General features: G+C 50.1%; 1 protein-coding gene across 4 annotated transcripts; it reads left to right on the forward strand.

Annotated features, from left to right (window-relative positions):
• Positions 1-1632: 1632 nt before the first annotated feature.
• On the forward strand, positions 1633-13239 carry LOC115347083 (5-hydroxytryptamine receptor 7-like). 4 transcript variants are annotated; one of them, XM_030028044.1, is made up of 4 exons: positions 1633-1683; positions 3819-4381; positions 11483-12169; positions 12310-13239. In XM_030028044.1, the coding sequence occupies exons 2-4, from the start codon at positions 3873-3875 to the stop codon at positions 12497-12499; spliced, it is 1386 nt and encodes a 461-aa protein (XP_029883904.1). In that variant the 5' UTR covers positions 1633-1683; positions 3819-3872; the 3' UTR covers positions 12500-13239. The 4 variants fall into 4 exon arrangements, with proteins under 4 accessions (XP_029883904.1, XP_040982229.1, XP_029883895.1 ...); XM_030028035.1 differs by lacking the exon at positions 1633-1683 and adding an exon at positions 2095-2187; XM_030028025.1 differs by lacking the exon at positions 1633-1683 and adding an exon at positions 2753-2848.
• The last annotated feature ends 4742 nt before the right edge of the window (positions 13240-17981 follow it).

Below are 17981 nucleotides of genomic sequence, written 5' to 3' on the forward strand. Positions count from 1 at the left end.
GGAAGAATGTATCTGGGCACTGCCTTCATGAAACGGTGGGAGGACTTTGTTCATGTCTTGCCTGCTTCAGGTGGAGGGGGGGAAACTTTGGCTATTTTGCATCTTTCACTTCTCAGATTTATTTTGCAAGGACAATTTTCTTTGGGGTTCATCCATCTCACACCAGCAAGATCCCTGCTCCTCCAAACCTGTGCTCTCTTCTCGGGCAAAGAGAGAAAGCTATGGTTAGCGGCTAAGCTAAGGCGCGCTGGCCATTTCTTCCCTTAATTGCTATTAAATGCAATTAACACTTCCTAGCATGCCCCAGGAGCAAGTGCCTTAACAAGGTCATCATGGCCTGCAGCTGGAGAAGTGCTTCACTAAGAGTTTTAGGGAGCAGAAGAATTATTATTCTTAATCCTTCCTTCACACAAAAATTGGCATTTTCCCTTCTGTCCTCCCAGAAGATCAGCCTGTGCAGAGAACGTGCCCTCCAGCCGCTCAGTGCATGTCCCATGAGCTGGCCAGCAGCTCGCTGCCCTTGTTTTTCCAGGGATTTTGCTGCACCCCAAATTATCAGAGCAGCTCATTCCCCCTAGAAAGAGGAGAAAAAAACATCCTCTGGAGTCCCCAGCCCTACAGGGATTTTTGGAAGGGAGAAGGTATAATTTGTATCCTACAGAAATGGAGCTGGGATGGGAGACAGGGAGGGTAAATCTGGTCCCCAAAGCTGTTGCAGGGTTTTGAGGGTCTGCCATAAGTAGTGTAAGTGGTTGGCCAGAGCAAAGGGCCCATGAAGTTCATCACCTTTATAAGCACCTTCTCTCTTTTCTTCCTCTGCTGGGACAGGAATTTGACTGCTGCGCGTAAGCCGGCTGATTCCCAGCAGCGCATCGAGAGGAAAACAAATCCCTCCCTGTCTCTCCTTGCTAATGCACAGGAGCTTGCTCGCTGTGCTACTCTCCCAAAGGCAACCTCTAGGGAAGCTGGAAAAAAACCTCCTGCTCATCTTCCACCCCGTATCCTTCCAGCCAAACCCCGGTCCCGGAGGTGAAAAGCAAGGCAGGATTTTGCAGCTCGTGCGCAGATGGTTTTCCTGAAACTCTCCGGGCATCTGGCGACAGACTGCCCTGGCATGTAACAGCCGGTCCTTAGGGAATGGTTTTCTTCTTGGGTGAATTTGTCTGGGGTTTGAGACTGCAGAATCCTTTGGTCCTGCAGCAAGGAGTTCTGCAGATCCTCCTTTCTACTTGGAAATACCGGGTGTATTTTTCTGCCAAATATTGGGGAGTTCAGACTGGCCATTGAAGCAGCCCCCGCTCCCCAGGTAGCACAGGGACTGGGCTTTGCAGGTTGTGTTTCTGTATCATCAGCTCCATCCCATCTTGGCATGTCATCGCTCTCGAGGGGCTGAAAAAAACCCCACTCATAATGCAAAGAGCAAAAAAGCCAGAGCTTCAGCACGCCCTGCCCTGGCGAGGAAGCTATTTTAGCCAGCCTCCCACGCATGCTGTGATGCTTGAGCAGCAAAGAAGAAACCCTGGTGTTAAGTACAGCCTTAACAGCCCTGTTTTAGCTCGCCGTCGCCTTCCTTGCAGGTGTACTTTTTCAGGGAACATATGCCTCCAAAAAAAAAAATCTCTCGGGGTTGGTGCTGACCCTGACCCGAGGTAATGCGGGGCTCTGCATCTCAGAGATTTAAAGGTGGGGGTGTTTTTTTTTTTTTCCCCCATAATCAGCCCTCCGTGCTGTTCCTAGGAGGGCTGGAGGGTGCCAGGGTGTTTGCACAGCCCTGGGATGGGTGATGGAGCTGGTGGCACCAGGGATGGAGGTCCCTATCTCACTCCCAAAGTGCTTAGCATGGGGCAGGGTGGTGGGATAACACTTTCCGAGCCTGCAAACAGCTCCGAAGCCGCTTGCCTGCACCCTTCCTGGCTGAACACCCATCACCCCAAGGGATGCAGGATGGGGCCCGTGCCCCCCCCCCCCCCCGGAGAGGCAGCAGACGGGCTGAGCTCCTGAGGGAACTGCCTTTGGGAGCAACCAATGCAGGAGATGGCTCTGCTCCGCTTCTTTCTCCCCGGGAGGAGAGAAGAGCGGCTGTCTGATGCCCTGGGTTGAAGTGCCGGGGCAATCCCAGCACCAAAGCGCCCGTGAAACATTTGGCAGAGAGGGAAATGGAGATGGATCTCTGTATGCTCTTGCCCGGTTTGTTTAGTCTCTCTGTTTCGATTTTACTAGGTTAAGGGAAAGGCTCATCTTTAGGGATCTGCCTCTCCCTGGCTGTTTGCTGCTCTTTAATGCGGAGCTGAATGAATATGGGACCTCCTCCAAGCGGAGGGGGGGTGGTGGAAAAATGTATGGAGCAGGGAAAGAAACCCTTTCCTGTAAAAAAAAAAAAAAAAGGGGGGGGGGGGGGGGGTGGGAGAGTGCTCTGGAAATAGCCTTTCTCTGTACCCCTCTTCTTTACCCTGCTTGCTGGGTTTCAGCCTGCTCCTCCTGCGCCTGCCTCGCTGCACCGCAGGACTGCCTTCAAAAGCATCTTCTCAACTTCCAGCCTTTCCCTCGACATCCTCGCACACATCCCACCCCCTCCAACCCAGCACTGCGGGGCTGGGGTGGCTGCAGGATCCGACCTGGACACCCCCCCCCCCCCCAATCCCTCCTCCTTGCTTTTTGCTTTTCCCTGGGGCTCTGAGGGAGCCAGGGACCAGCTGGGTCCCTGCCCGGGGGGGGGGGGGAGGCGAGGGGAGGGTGAGAGGAGGGACCGGGGAGGGGACAAGGATGCTCCGGGGGTGGCTCTTTGCTTTCTTGCCTGCCCGGAGCTCGCAGGGGCTCGCCTGGAGGATGTCTCACCCCTTAAGCACAGGTAAATCTGGGACCCCCATCAACCCAGCCTGGGGTGGGGGGAGCTGCAAAAGGGAGGGGGGGTGGAGGGGTTGCAATCCTGCTTTGATGTAAAGAAAACTCCCTTCAAGGGGAAAAAGGGCTTTGAAAGAGAAAGAAGAGGATGTAGGTTGTGCGTGATGCTTGGAGCCCTGCATAGGGGTGAGCCCTGCCCTAAAGTTTCCCTGTTGATGGCTGGGAAATACTTCCAGGGGTGAATACCCGGCGGGGTGGGAGCGCGGTAGCTGCTCTCCGTGTATCTCTGCTACGTGTGCGGTGGTGATACTCCCAGCTCCGGGCACGGGTTGGGATGCCCTGACCGTGCGTGGTACCCTGGGGGTGCTGCATGCGATGGATATGCCCCCCACTACGATCTGCAGCTCCGCGCCGTGCTCCTGCGGGCACGTACGGTCGCGTGTTGCCATTACACGCCATGTGCGTGGATTTACAGCCACAGCTTTGAAGTTTACGTGTTAACGCATGCGGGAGATGCAGCGGGGTGATGCGCGCGCTGGCGTTTTTTTGTGGCTTGTGTTGTCACATACTCCTCTGCGATATCCACATATGAGAACACGCATGTGGTTGCACGGGATTTAAAGGTAGGGATGCACGGGAGAAGTGCGAGAGCAGCAGCACAGCTTGGCAGCGACACATAATAACATGGGCAGTTACGATCCGCTGCTGTTATCTGTGCTTGTGGAAAAGCAGGCAGGCGACGAGGAGCCGTTGCAGGCGGACTGAGCAGCTTGTGCCCCTATAAAAGTGGAGAGGAGCTTTCTCCGAGCATCCTCCAGCAAACTGCGTGTCTTTAAGCAGACTTAGGAAGCGGCTTCTTGCTGAGCACGTGAGATCCAGCCACAGCTTTGGGAGGCAAGAGCTGGGGGCGGGGAGGGGGGGGGATGTTTTATTTTCTTAGCCCGTTTGTAACAAAATGTTCCGGTTTGTCACTGGAGGTGTCATCGCCGGGAGAAAACTCGTGCCGTTGCCCGCTGCGGTGAGCTCGGAGCATGTTGCTAAGGGTCAGCCCCAGGCGATTTCTGGAGCACCATCTTCTCTTCGTGGAGAACGCAGAGCAGCAGCACCCGGCTCAGAAATTGCTCCCGAATCCATTCATGACTGAGGAACCCTCCGTCCCAGCCGAGCCAGACCTGCTGTCCTCCAACCTCACCAACGCGACGGACTGCGGCGAGGAGATCTTGCTCTATGGGGACACTGAGAAGATCGTCATCGGAGCTGTGCTCTCCATCATCATCCTCATGACCATCGCCGGCAACGGGCTGGTCATCATCTCTGTGTGCATCGTCAAGAAGCTCCGGCAGCCCTCCAACTACCTGGTGGTGTCCCTCGCAGCTGCCGATCTGTCGGTGGCCTTCGCTGTCATGCCCTTCGTGACCATCACAGACCTGGTGGGGGGAGAGTGGCTCTTTGGGAAGGTTTTTTGCAACGTGTTTATCGCCATGGACGTTATGTGTTGCACCGCCTCCATCATGACCTTGTGCATCATCAGCGTGGACAGGTAAGGGAGGACAAGGCACCTGCCATGTATTCAGGTGGGCTTGAATATAAGGGTGTTTCTGGAGGTTGAGGGCCACTAGAATCATGTTCCCGGTTGGATCAATGCTTCTGCATGTGTCTTTCAGGTGCGGAGGGCTTTCTGTAGGAATTAGGTGCCTCAGTCTTTTTGGAAGAGCTGGGCTTAAGGTGCGTTCTCAAGTAACTTCTCTAAGTTACTTGCTTGGTCCTCCCCCTCTAGGCAGCCGCTTCACATTGCTCTTCCTCGGCTTGAGGAACAGGGCCCAGAGGATCGACCCGTGACCTGACCTTCTCCATGGAAGGAGGCTGGATCATAAAATTATTCAAGAAAACAACAAAAAAAATCCCACCCCGCATGCACTTTGAAAATCCAGGTTATGGGGCTTCTGGAGCCCATTCCTGTGGGATGCTCTGCTGCTCCCTGGACTCGTGCCTCGGCTAAGGATGTTGGCAACTCCGCGACCCCATCCCGAGTCCCCAGAAACCCTGGTTTAGCACAGGGCATGCATTTGTGAGGATTTGCTGGCTTCAACTCCCACACCCGGGGTCGGGAGGGAAAGGCTAAGCCCGTCTGGCAAACCGGCAAGACTCGGGCAAGTCAGCACCTCCGTGGGTCTAATTATAGCAGCCTGCGTCATTAGGGACATTGCGCTGATGAGCCGGTGGGCCAGATCCAGATCTGACGTGCACGCTGGCTTTCTCGGGGGGGGTGGTTTGGGTTTACGCTGGCACCGCTGAGCCGGGCTGGTTTGTGATAAGCAGCTCAGGGAAGGGAGACAGCCGACGAGATGAGTCGGCTATGCCACCTCCCTGGTCACCCTCCCCAGGTGTGAAACTGGGTGAGAAAGCAGAAAAGACAGAGAAAAATCCTGCTGATGATGGTTGACGTTACCCCCCCCGGCAAGCAAATGGCAAGTCTTGCTCTGAAGCCCTGGTCCCCCGCCAGCCGCTGCTCCCCTACGAGCTGCCTTTTGCTCCACGGCCCTGATCAGCTCAGCGCTGCTGGTTAGAAAGCCAAATCGCTCCCAGGCCCCACAAAGAGGTCCAACTCTTCTGCTGTACTTGCTTTGTTGTAATAAAAAGCCTGTTCGTAAAAAAGCAGGTATATTCAGAGCTGACAGAAGCCTGTCTCTGTTAGAGGGAAGAGATTAAATGCAGTAAAGGAATATATCAATGCTTTCTCTTGATGAGTGAGGAGCAGGGGAGCAGCTACACACTAATCAGATTGGCTTTGCTTTAAAAATTTCCCTTCCTTTCCCTTCCCTTCCCCACCGATCCCATCCCATCCCATCCCATCCCATCCCATCCCATCCCATCCCATCCCTTGGAGAAAGACTCTTCCAAACATGCAAACAAATAGGACAGGCCTTTCAAAAAACTCATTGCAATTGATTCCACTTGTTCATCACTTCTCTCTCGCCCAGTGTCACCGCTCCCGTGAGCAGACCAAAATCCGAGGACGCCGTGCGGGCAGGTGCCTGGGGTTGAGGTTGATTTGTCTTTCCCCATTGAAATGGGACCGGGGAGGATGTTTCTGGGGAGGTGCAGACACCGGCATGGAGGGGTCCACACGTGCTGAGGCTGAATCCTGGATGGTGCTGAGGGCCGTAGGGAAGGCAGCAGGGAGGAAACTGCTCCATGTGGAATGGACAGGAGTTGCATCTGCATAACTGAAATCCGTGGCTTAAATGGGAGCAGCCCTATGGCTGCTCTGAGTTGCACCCACTGGTCATAGAGCCAAGGAGGATCTCTTTTAACCGCGTGATGCTGCAGGCACTTGTGGATACACTTTTTGTGTCTCCAGCAACCCCTCCACCTCTCCGGGGGACTGTCTTTGCCCAGCTCACCCCGGACAATCTTGGCAAGGCTCAGAGGAGCCCAGGAGTGGGGCAGCTTCAGGTCCTTGCTGCAAAACTCATGCTGCCAGTGCTGAGCTGCAGGGAGGGGAAACCATCCCACCCCCACAGGGACACATCACACGTGGCTCTCACCTTTTCACCTCCGCTGCACCTTCTCCGGCTGCCGGCCATGCAAACCCCACCGACCTTTTTGGACGTCGGAGAGGAAAAAAGGAGCTGCAGCAAAGGAAATGATGGAGGGAGCAGGTTGCTTCAGAGCTCTCAGCAGGGTGATGGAGGAAAAACCTGCGATACAAGAGGCTGCCACAGAACTTGAATCTTCTGGCACGGGCTTGTTCTTCAGGTGTGTTTGCACAGGACCTGCACCGTGCTGGGAGCTCGGCTGGGCTGCAGCATCCCTGTTTGCTCCCAGACCTTCACACCCTCCCCCCAAATCCCTGATGGGGAAGTTGAGCAGTTAGAGGGCAATCGCTCGAGATGAATTTCTAGCCGGGAAAAGAGAAAAAGAGCAAAGGTTGTAATCTGAGCAGAAGGAGGACTGGCAGAGCAGAGGGAAGGGGATGGGTAGTCCTTCCAGTTGTGTCCACCTCGGCTCTGGGTGGGAGGAAGGGCATGCTGCAAGTGCAGGGGGGCTGGCGGGCTCAGTCCATGCTGGAGCTTGAAGAGGGAATGGGAATAATTGGGATGTCCTCTGATGCACAAAGGAGAAGTGGGTGATTGGGGCACCGTCCTGCTGCTTTCTGCCTCCAGGGTCCCTGGGAACGGGCTGTGAGTTGTGTGAATTATCCCTGGGCAGTATCTTGAACATCCTATAAGTCATCATTCCTCCACATGAACCCGTCATCCTCACTGCTCCTACAAGGCAGTGGATTGAGGGAGAGCACAGATCCAGGACCACGCCTGGATCTCCACGTCTCCCCAAACTTGGGATGGGCAGGATTTTTGCTTAACTCCTGATGAAACCATCTCCAAAAGCACACTTTTCAGTTTCTATACTGATATAAAGCAAAGCCAATCACAAAGCTAAAGCAAAAGGGTAGCTGAGTTTGCAGAGAGCCTGAAACACCTGCTCCAAAAGAGATGAAATGGTTGTTCTTCTCAATGAGGCGTTCGCTGAAATTTTCCCCAGTGACGTTGGCAAGCTGTTCCTCCTGCCCTGCAAGAAAGAAGAGGAACAGCACTGGTGCTTCTCGGAAGTATAAATATCTCTTCTAGTTCTGTCCTCGATGCCAGCTTGGTCAGCACTGTTAGGCAGCTGCCTGTTTCTGCCAAAGAGGAGGTTGCCTTTTTATTGATGGCTGAAGTGTCCTCATATTCTGGTTAGCTTACATATGAAAGATGCTTGGTTTGCCCAAGATGATGAGTACTATTAAAATGTAGGCTGCTATTATTGATTATTAATGCAGAGCGCTTTCTAAAAGCCTCTTGATTGAAGCTGGTAGAACTGATCTTGTCTGAAGGGAGATTTGATTGATTTTCCTTTAAATCAAAAAAGAAAAATGCTGGAAACATCCGTTTTTCTCTTACATTTTTCATACATAAAAGCCTGCCAGTGTTATAGATTCTTTAATGTCACAAACCAACACCAAAACAACAGCAAAAAAACCCCCTTTTGGCTGTCCAGCTTTTGATGAAGCTCTCCATAAAAATGCCAAGCAGCTAACTAAAGAAGCTCCCCGAACCCCAGGTATCACTTCAGGTTTTCCTCATGGAGAAAAAAGGCTCCGTCCATTTCCCAGCCAGCCCCGCTGGGGCTCTCCCATCTCCCTGGCAAGTATTTTCTACCCAAAATCAGATTATATGCTCCAAATTGGCATCATCCTCAGTAAAAAGGATGCCTCGCGCAAGAGTCGGTGGGATGAAACCTGCACGGCATTTTGCTGGATTGCCTTTCTCGTGTCCTTCATCTGAACGTGTCCCAGGCCAGGTAAATCCCTGCGTTGTATCTCCAGCGAGCTGGGATGCATCCCTGGGATGCTCCCACCAGTCCTGGCTTAGGGCATGGGCAGACGAAGCCCCAGGTAGCTGTAGGCTCCAGCTGCCCTTTGCATCCTCCACCTGCAGGCTCCCTCTCCTTCAGCAGGACGGGGCAGGAATAGCATCGGCTTGGAATTCAGGTACGGAGCTTAAATTTGGCCCAGAGGAGGCATGGGATTGTGGTAAAACAATAGGGTCCAGGAAACCCCAATTCTGGGCTCATTTGGGCTTAGCCAACCTGTGTGAGCAGAGATTTTGTCCTTTCCCGTTTCACCAGCTGCAGAATGGAGATAGGGGCACCTTGGAGAGGCTTTGTTTTTCTTTATTATTTAATCCCTGAGATAAGGATTCAACAATTACCGTGGAGCGTACATTGGCTCGTCCGTGGGGTTGATGGTGGAGCCCAGCCTGGGGCAGGTTTCCCACCCCGTGGTCAGGGCTCGGGCTGCCCAGGCATCTGCGGGAGCGAGAATGTGGAAAGAGTTTATTGCACAAGGAACGAGTGGCCACACAATCAGCTTTGCACAGCGGGGGTCCTGCAAAGCCACAGAAATTGCGCACAAGCTGCTCTGGGAACTGGCTTTTGTTACCCGATTACCACTAAATTTGATTAACAACAAGACACACACACACCAAAAAAAAAAAAAAAAAAAATCAAAGCAAGAGAATTTGATTCGAATGTCATTGTATGTCGGTGCAATCTCGCCTCCCGCACTGCTGTAAACGCTGGCCTATTTTGAGGTCTTCCTGCTCTCATCAAAATTATAAGCAAAGACCTCAAACCGGCCCCATTTCCTCCAGCAGCGACTGCACAAGGCACCCACAGATGAAATGTGTCAGCTTTGCCTGCTTTGTAAATCTTGTCACTGTGCATTTTGCTTTGCTAGTGTGTAAATTCCTTGAAGTTTCAGCAAATCCCGAGAGGATCAGCTTCTAAAGAAAACCCGGTAATAGCATAATAAAGTATATCACACAACACAGCATATATTAGTTTGCGAAGTTCTCGGCTTGGATATAGAGAGGAGTGATTTTTGGGTGCTGAATTTGGAGATTCAACAGCAGGGCATGGTTTTCTCCCAGCCTAGAGGACAGCAAGTCTGCTCTCCCTCCGTAGCCCCTTCCTACAGCAGGAGGGATATTTGGCAGCATCCCTCCAGCCTGCTCCCACCCATCTCTCTGCGTCCCGATCTCCCAGCCAGGCTCATCACCTCTCGCTGTGCTCAGCCCGGGTAGGAAGGAGGAGATGGAATGTTTTGGAAGAACAGCACCAAAAGCCTGTCCTGCTGTCCAACCTCCATCTCACCAGGTCTTCTCCTTCATAGGCGCTGCTGGGTGTTCAAGCAACATAGGTGGTCATGGAAAGCCTTGCTTGGTTTTTGTGATGAAGGCCAGCTGAAGAAAATACAGGGGAAAACAGGAAGAGAATAACTCAGTGAATGAATTCAAATTCATTTTATCAGGGAGTCAGGGGAGAATACTTTGGGCTTTGAATTCATTTAGTATTCGGGAGGGGAGGAGGAATTGGATTATTTTTTTTTATTTTATTTCCATCTTCTTCCAATCTTGGGGGAGGATCTGGAAAAGGGAAATAATCGGGGAAGAAAAAAATCTCCTAACACCTACGATGAGACTGATTGTCAGAAAAAAATAATGATACAACAGAGGTAAAATTCTCTACAGAAATTTTCCCTTTTGGCAGAAAAGCCTGTTCTGCCCTTGAACAGCTTTCAGCAAAAAGTATCTATACAGCTGCTTCTCACTGCCCCTCCAGACTGACACAGTTTATCCAAGAACAATCAAGAGGTGATGTGATCCTGTCTAAAAATGGCTACAAATTCCTGACAGCAGGCAGGTTTTAATCAAAAAGGCTATAGCATAAAAGAAACCCATATGACCAACTGGAGGTTTTTGCTGGATTGATCGAGACTGAATAGCAGGCAGAGGTTTTTTCAGTGGGAACATTGGCTGACAGTGGCCAACTCCCTCCTGATTTATTAGTTTACAACTGTAATTTACCAACTGACAGTTGACACAATTTCTTAGTCACATGAACCCTCTCAATCAAGACTGGGGATGGTTCAAAATTACACCCCGTAGTCTAACCAGGAGCTGATGGTTGATGCAGTCTCCAGCTCCTTTCAGCCAAGCTAACAAGGTAACTCCTAACTCCAGGCATCAGGATTTATGAATTGGTGGGTCACCACATGCTTTTGGGATCTCCTACTCAGAGCTTCTTTCATTTTACTCTCAAGGAAGGGCTGGACACCATCACTTCAGGAGCTGTGGTTTGTGCAAGGGAGCAGACTGGTCCAGCTGTTTGTCTCTCTTCTGTCTCGGTTTCCAGAGGTCCTCTCCAGTAGATGTTGCAGGACCCTGTAGGTTTGTCCTAATACTGCAGGCTGGATGGGGAGGGGAGTGATGGGGTGTCCCGTGGTCTCCCATGGGTGCCACCGCTGCAAGAAGCAGTCCAGCGGCTGAAAGGAGGTGTGAGTCAACAGCTGCCAGCCTTGCACCGCAGTCCATCACCCCATCACTAGCGTTGCTTTCTGTGCCCATCCAGACACATCCTTAAGTCTTCCCAAAGGCAAGAGTGCTCCTTGCTCGCACACTGCCTCAGGAGCGTCTCAGCCGCAGGTTGTATTTCTGCCCCGAGTTCCCAAGTTGCCTGGACAAATAAGAGAGGGGTGTTGCCCTTCCCGCTTCCCATTAAACACCGGTGTGAGCCTGTTCACTTCATCTGGAGTCAGTCCTGATGTATCCTGGTGCAAGTATTACTCTGCGGATCAGCCACCCCACTCCTGGGTGTTTCCCTGGGAGGGCAACAGTCTGGAGTAAGTTACGTGCCGTGGCTGGAAGTTGTTGCGTGTTCTCTATACAAACTAGTTGCGGTGAAAAACTAAGCTTTTCTTTTAAGCATATTTATTCCCCAGGAAACCATGTGGAGCTCGGACTGCACTCCGCACTTAAATGACATCTCTTGTCAGGCACGGGGTGGTTGCAAGAAAGCAGTTGGGAATAGTCAAAACAGGGTATTTAGGCAAGAGAGCTGAAATGCGTTTCACAGGCAATACTGCAGCTGCACGTCCCTGGGAACATTTTCATTTGGCGAATTCATTTCTTGCCCCCCTCCAGGGCCAAAATTCTCCTGTGATGGGGCATTAACAGCTGATTAGGAATGAAAACCACCCAACAACACTCACAACTCGCAACCCTCCTAACCCTTTGCAACTCTTCTGTTTTTTTTCCAGGTATCTGGGTATCACTCGGCCGCTGACGTACCCCGTGAGACAAAATGGGAAGCTGATGGCCAAGATGGTCTTCATCGTTTGGCTCCTATCTGCCTCCATCACCCTTCCTCCTCTTTTTGGCTGGGCCAAGAATGTCACCGTGGAAAGAGTCTGTCTCATCAGCCAGGATTTTGGGTACACCGTCTACTCCACGGGCGTTGCCTTCTACATCCCCATGGCGGTCATGCTCGTCATGTACAGCCGGATCTACAAAGCCGCCAAGGTCAGCGCCGAGAAGCACCGCTTCATGAACTTCCCCAAGCACTACGAAGAGGAGGGCGTCTACTGCCTGGAGACCTCCAGCCGGAGCCACCACAGCTCTAAGCGTACCAAAGCGGTGGAGGAATGCGCCACGCTCTCCAAACTGCTCCGGCAAGACCGAAAAAACATTTCCATCTTCAAACGGGAGCAGAAAGCAGCCAGGACCCTCGGCATTATCGTGGGGGCGTTCACGTTTTGCTGGCTGCCGTTCTTCCTGATGTCAACGGCTCGGCCTTTCATCTGCGGCATCCGCTGCAGCTGCATGCCCCTGCGGCTGGAGAGGACTCTGCTCTGGCTGGGATACACCAACTCCCTCATCAACCCCTTGATTTATGCTTTCTTTAACCGAGACTTGAGGACTACTTTCTGGAACCTCCTGAGGTGCAGGTACAGGAACATCAACAGGAGGCTCTCTGCCGCCAGCATGCACGAGGCCCTGAAAGCCACGGAGAGGCACGAATGCATCCTGTAGAGCCGCGTCCTCTCGCTCAGTGCCTGACCAACAAATTCCTGCCTCTCCATTTCAGGTTCCTTGCTTCCCTTGCCTCTCGGGGCTGGCAGAAACCGTGCGTGCCGTTGTCTCCCCTGCCAGACACCACTGCTGAGAGTGACACCCCTTCCCTCATCCCGGGAGGAGCTGCGGTTCTCCTTGCCTTGGGAACAAGTGGGCAACCCTTCCTTCTCACCATGTCCCAGGTGGGAGCTGAAAAGCCGTGAGCAAGACCCGGGGGTCCAAGGTCTACCACTGACTGTGGGCAAGTCACACCACCTTTCTGTGCCTCAGTTTCCCCATCTGTTAAAAAAAAAAAAAAAAAAAAAAAAGGAAAAGAAACCCTCCCAACCAAACAACCAAACCCTAAAAACTTGATAAGACTGTGGCTCTCCACCTTCGAAAAGGGCTCTAAGGTCTGTGGAGGGCACACAATATACTATGTAAAGATGATGTTGGCTGCGCTTCTCTATCGAATATGACAGCAGCTATAGGCTCCGTTGTAGATCCAAGCACTCATGCCATCCCAGCTTATACGAACTCTTTCCACTGATGTAATTGCATTTTACACACTGAGCTCATGTGTCCAGGTTTGCACGTCAGAGCAGTAATACCAATGACCCCGTTTCCCCTCACACTGTAGCACTGCAGCACTTGAGAGGCACACTTGCAGAACGAAACACAAATGAACGTGAAGTTTCCTTTATGGTTGGATAGGGAAGTCCAACGGCCTCCTCATCAGGGCAATGACCAGTGAGCAAAGATGGTTATGTTTATTGGGTTGTACTGTAATTCATTCTCAGACAACTGATGTATGTTCATAATTTGTGGCTAATTGACTCCATAAAAGCACGCTTTGGTTGACAACAGAAAAAAGTATATAATTTCTCTGACAGCTTTACAGTGCTTCAGTATGATGTCCAGCAAGCTTGAAAAAAATACACTAAACGATGTATCCTTTTTTTTTTAAAAAAAAAAATGTCTGGTTTCCTTATTTTGGTGTAGACTCTTTGGTCACTGACTTTAAAGCATCTCTTTACTTCTATGTGGTGGTGGGACTTCTCCTCCTGTAGTCCTCTTCGCTCCTGACCAACCTTATTGTGTCAACCTTGCTTTGCAACCCCACAAACTCTTGCCTGTTTGTAGATGTCTGCTCCTTGGAGTCAGTTGTTTGAACATCTCCCATTTGGGTTTTCTTGTCAAAGCCAAACTGTTCAGAGGCTCAGGAAAGGGGTTTGTAGTCCTCCCCCCACTACAGATTTTCTTTATCAAGCAAGAGTATATAAGTAAGTGGCGGTAGTCCCATCTTTTGCAACGTCATGCAGTATGATGCCCCCACACATAGCTAAGTTGGCTGTCTGCTGGCATGGCTTGGCTCAGTAAGCAAGATTTCTCCTGTGAAATCTTTTGTGCTCTCACTTCTCCTCTATTTAATAGCCATTTATATTGTGTTTCTTTTTACACTTGCTTTTTCTAGAGATGCCCAACATGGTCTCCCATTTAGACTGGTGATTCACAGCAGGGAAACTGGCTCAAGCCCACTGGGAATGTCCCAAGGGAATCAGAGGTCGGGCACAAGAACAGCAATGTGTCCAGATGCTCTCCAAGCTCATATCCTCACAGCTAGAGCCAGAATTGCACATAGGAGCAGGGGAGGTTGTTGTTGTAGTTGTTGTATGGGCCTCCAGCGGGGAAATGCTTAAAGATCAGACAGCAAAGAGATTTGAAGGAGGACCTAGTCGGGAGGGATCCTAAAGGTTTAGCTGGAGCCCTGCTTCACCTGCTATCCCATGCAGGACCTTTTCGAAGAGCAGTGAGTGATTCTGCTAAGATGGTTAACAGCTTCCTATCTCTCTCCCGTGGTTTGCTACCTCCAGTTGTATGTTGGTGTTGGGTTTGTGCAAGGTTACCTGGACCAGGCTGCCTGCTGAAGGCAGAGCATCGCATGCCTTGCGGCCGCGTTCAGTCCCCAGCCCCTCCTGCTCAGAGGCTGCTATTCCTGTCCAGGACCAACACAAATTCCACCTTGCTGAACTGTCTAGAATGCATGCCAGCAGTGACGACCTGTCCTCCGCCATTCTGCCAAAGACGCGTGCTATTGCCCAGGGACACTCGAGTGGTGTCCCTGGGATGTCCCGTGGTCTTGCATCCTGCAACCCAGAGACCCCACCAATACAACGAGGCAGAAGGGATGAGCATACCCTCACGCTGTTGCCACATGAACTGCTGCTAAACCTTGCCACAACCTCTCTACGTTCCCTCGACGGCGTACGTTCACCTCGGCGCACTTGCTACTCATCACCCTTCCCCAGCTGGGTTGCAACTTCTCACGACGCTTCTGCTTCCAAGCCCATACAATAAGTCCTCACGCACTGCACCTCTAGGGCACAGTCTGACTGCCCATCTCAGGACCTGCTTAACAAAAACAACCCTTTTTCCTCCAAGAAAACACTTTGGGCCATCATGCCCTCTGTCACAACATCTTAGCGGCAGCTGGTCGCTGGCTCTGGCTTGCCATGGGGACATGAAGTTCCTGCAGGGTCCGATTTTTTCCCTGGGCCCCCCCAGCTCCTTCCCTGCCATGGAGCTAATGGCACCCTTTTGGCAGAGCTGTCTGGATTAAAACTAACCAGCTGCTAATTCAGACTCTCGTCAGGATGTGAAAGCCCCAAGACAGCCCAATTCATATTCAGCACATAACAAAAGAGTGTGGTCTGTTCTGCTGCAGTATATTTATATGCCTAAGGCCATAGTGGCATGGTTTTACTTATTATTTGCTGTATTAGGGTTCCTAAACTGCCTTCAGAATTCATAGTCTTGTTTAATTCCACTTAACATCCCTATTCTGATGGTATTTCTAGCACTGCTTAAAAGTATTCTGCAGAAGAGCTATGAAACAGAGTTTGAGCCCTTTAAATGAAGTCATATGAACACTGTTTTTTTCTGCTTTGATGGCTCTTCCAGGATAAAAAAAGAGTAGGGGAAAGATTATGATTCTGGATGATCCAAACCCCAAACTTCTTCTAAGCAAGGAATCAAGCAAAATGGTTCATTTATCTTAAAAATCAATGTTTTCTTTGACTTGGAATTGAATGTTTTGTTTCACTAAAGGCTTATCTGATCATCTTTTTTTTTTTTTCCTTATATTTTCATTTTAAGCTGTAGTTGTGTTTAAAAGAAAAGCTTTGTTCCCAGAAACAATTCCAGAATTTTGCATCCAATAATATTTAAACACGATAGCATCACTAAAACAAAGCGTTTTGCTCAAAATATAGTGAGATAGCTTGCATGATTTTTCCAGTAGTTATCATCTCAGGCTGTGAGATTTCAGCTTAAACTCTTACTTTTTAACTCTCCCAGATTAAATTGTGTTTAGGTTAAATAAAATAATGCGCATCCAAAGACACCATGGCCTTTTCCACACACGAGTGAGCCTCAACCATTTGGTTAAGCCAGTCAAGATCCTCCAGTAGATGAGCCACTAAGTAAGTCATGCTGAAAATACTCTGTGGGTTTTTTATTTAATCAGACAGGAATCAATACATTTGGCATCTGGAAGAAGAAAAAAAAAAAAGCTTAAAATAAATCTGAGCCATTTTGAAACTGAATTTAGTGCACAAGCATTTGGCTAACCAAACTATGTGAGATTTAAGAGAAATTAGCTCTGTAAAACTCCATGTTTAAGCAAAAATCTGAGCTCATGGAGAAAAGTATCCATTTAGGAGGACAAGAGAAACTTTTCATGGGCAATGAGAGAGTCTCAGCAGACTAGCAGCAACACAGTAGAAAAGAACAAGGAGCCTCGGGCAGAGAAAATCGTAGTAATTCAGGCATAAAACAAGTAGGTCTCAAGTCAGCTTTTTATTCCACTCCGCGTGCAGGGGAAATACATGCAGAAACACAGGCAGAAGTGATCTGGGGAGAAAAGACTGTTTTGACAAACCCCTACGGCCGCCCCAGCTGGCGTTTGGAAGTTTTTGATAACGACATTGAGCAAAGCCAGGCGAGATCAGCTAGAGATGTAACAAAAAGCCCAAGGCAGTAGAAGCCTGTGTGTCTCTTCCCAAAGAACGTGAAACCTCCCCGCTCTCTGAAATCAGCACTTTGTGGATGGGTTTGGCTGACAGAGACGCGTGCCGGAGATTTGCACGGACAGCTCAGCAAACCCACCGTGTTCTTCATCTCCGCTTGGGTCCTGCCATCTCTACCATCTCCCGATGACAATGTAATATTCAGATGGCTGCACCGCGTCAGACTGGAAGCTGACCTAGCCCACGATCCTACCCGGAGCAGAGACCAGTGGTGGATTCTTAGAGATAGACCAGCAAAGCTGTTGTGGTATCCTTCCTTGTCCCAGCAATTAAAGGTTCAGCAAGTTGCTGAGCCAGAAGCATTCTTGTAACGTTTAATAACCTCCAACGGGTGCTTTTCTTCTAACTTATTTATGTTTTTCCCACTCTGCCATCCTGAGGCAATGAGTTCCACAATTTAATTACTTTTCAGGTGAAGAACTATCTCCTTTCACTCATTTCGAACCTGCCATCTGTTGAGCTCACTAGCCGCTGGCTAATCCTTATGTTAGGAAGAATGAGTGATCATCCCTATTCACCCTCTCCAGGCCGGTTATGGTTTGGTAGACCTCTGCCATATTCTTCTCTTTGAAATAAAAGGTCTATCTAGCCCATGAGTCCTTCTCCAACAGTGGACATACAGAGATGCCTTGGGAAGAATATTAGAACAGTCTGGATCATATGCCTTCCCACCCTCCACTGCTTTCAAAGCATCCAACCATTTTTAGTTCAGGAAATTCTCCACTTAAACATGGTTTCTATGCAAGCCTCAGCGTAACCCCCTGCTTTTCCGCAGGCAAATGCCAAATCTCGCATCTGGGACTGGATAACCCCATGTAACGGCCCAGGCTTGGGCACCTGGCAGAGCAGGACCGGGTGCCCAGGACACTGCTGAGCTTGGCAAGGAGAAGGCTAAGGGGAGAGCTAATGGTGGCCAACCAGTGCCTTGAGGCACAGGGAACACGGGGGCAGACTCACCCAGAGAGGTGGGGGAATCTCCTTCTTTGGAGATATTCAAACCTCAGCGGGATCAGGCCTTGAGCAACCTGATCTACCTCTGAAGCTGTCTTTGCTTTGAGCATGTCATTGGTTCAGAAACCTCCAGGTTTCTCTTCCAACTTCAGTATTTTGCGATTTGGATGATTTGTCTAGTTTCCCACTCAAACTTAAGTAAATATTTATCATCCATATTTTTTGGCCTACCTGCCATGTGAAAAAGCTCCTTCTATTTTGAACCTTCCAGTAGCATTTAAGTTGCATGTCTAATAAAACACAGTCAGACATACAACACTTTCCACCTGCATTCTTATCTAAGAAATGTTTTTCTTTTATTTGTTTTATTGTCATTTGAATCTGGACACATTTCACGCTCACCATGCAAGATCCTCAGCTGCCTGACTCTATTCCTTTTCTCCATCTTGTGCATCACTCTGAGATAGATAGAGCTTAAGCAAAACCCCAATAACACCAAATGAATGAGCAAGCCACTGTTATAAAGTCATCTTGTGGCACATAATTAAGGCAACAGGTGGCTATTTCCAGCTCTTCTCAGCACTGGCACGCAGGGAAGGAAACAGACTCTGCTCTGCTCAGACACTTCCACTTTCTTTTAATGACTACAAGATCTTTCATGTAGAAC

This window comes from Aquila chrysaetos, chromosome 1 (assembly GCF_900496995.4).
Source record: "Aquila chrysaetos chrysaetos chromosome 1, bAquChr1.4, whole genome shotgun sequence".
Classification (NCBI taxonomy): Eukaryota; Metazoa; Chordata; class Aves; order Accipitriformes; family Accipitridae; genus Aquila; species Aquila chrysaetos.

Coding starts and splice junctions, on each gene's coding strand:
- LOC115347083 (XM_030028044.1), top strand. CDS start 3,873: ATGTTGCTAAGGGTCAGCCCCAGGCGATTTCTGGAGCACCATCTTCTC. Junction 4,382..11,482: donor TGCATCATCAGCGTGGACAG/GTAAGGGAGGAC, acceptor TTTTTTTTCCAG/GTATCTGGGTATCACTCGGC. Junction 12,170..12,309: donor TGGAACCTCCTGAGGTGCAG/GTACAGGAACAT, acceptor TCTCCATTTCAG/GTTCCTTGCTTCCCTTGCCT.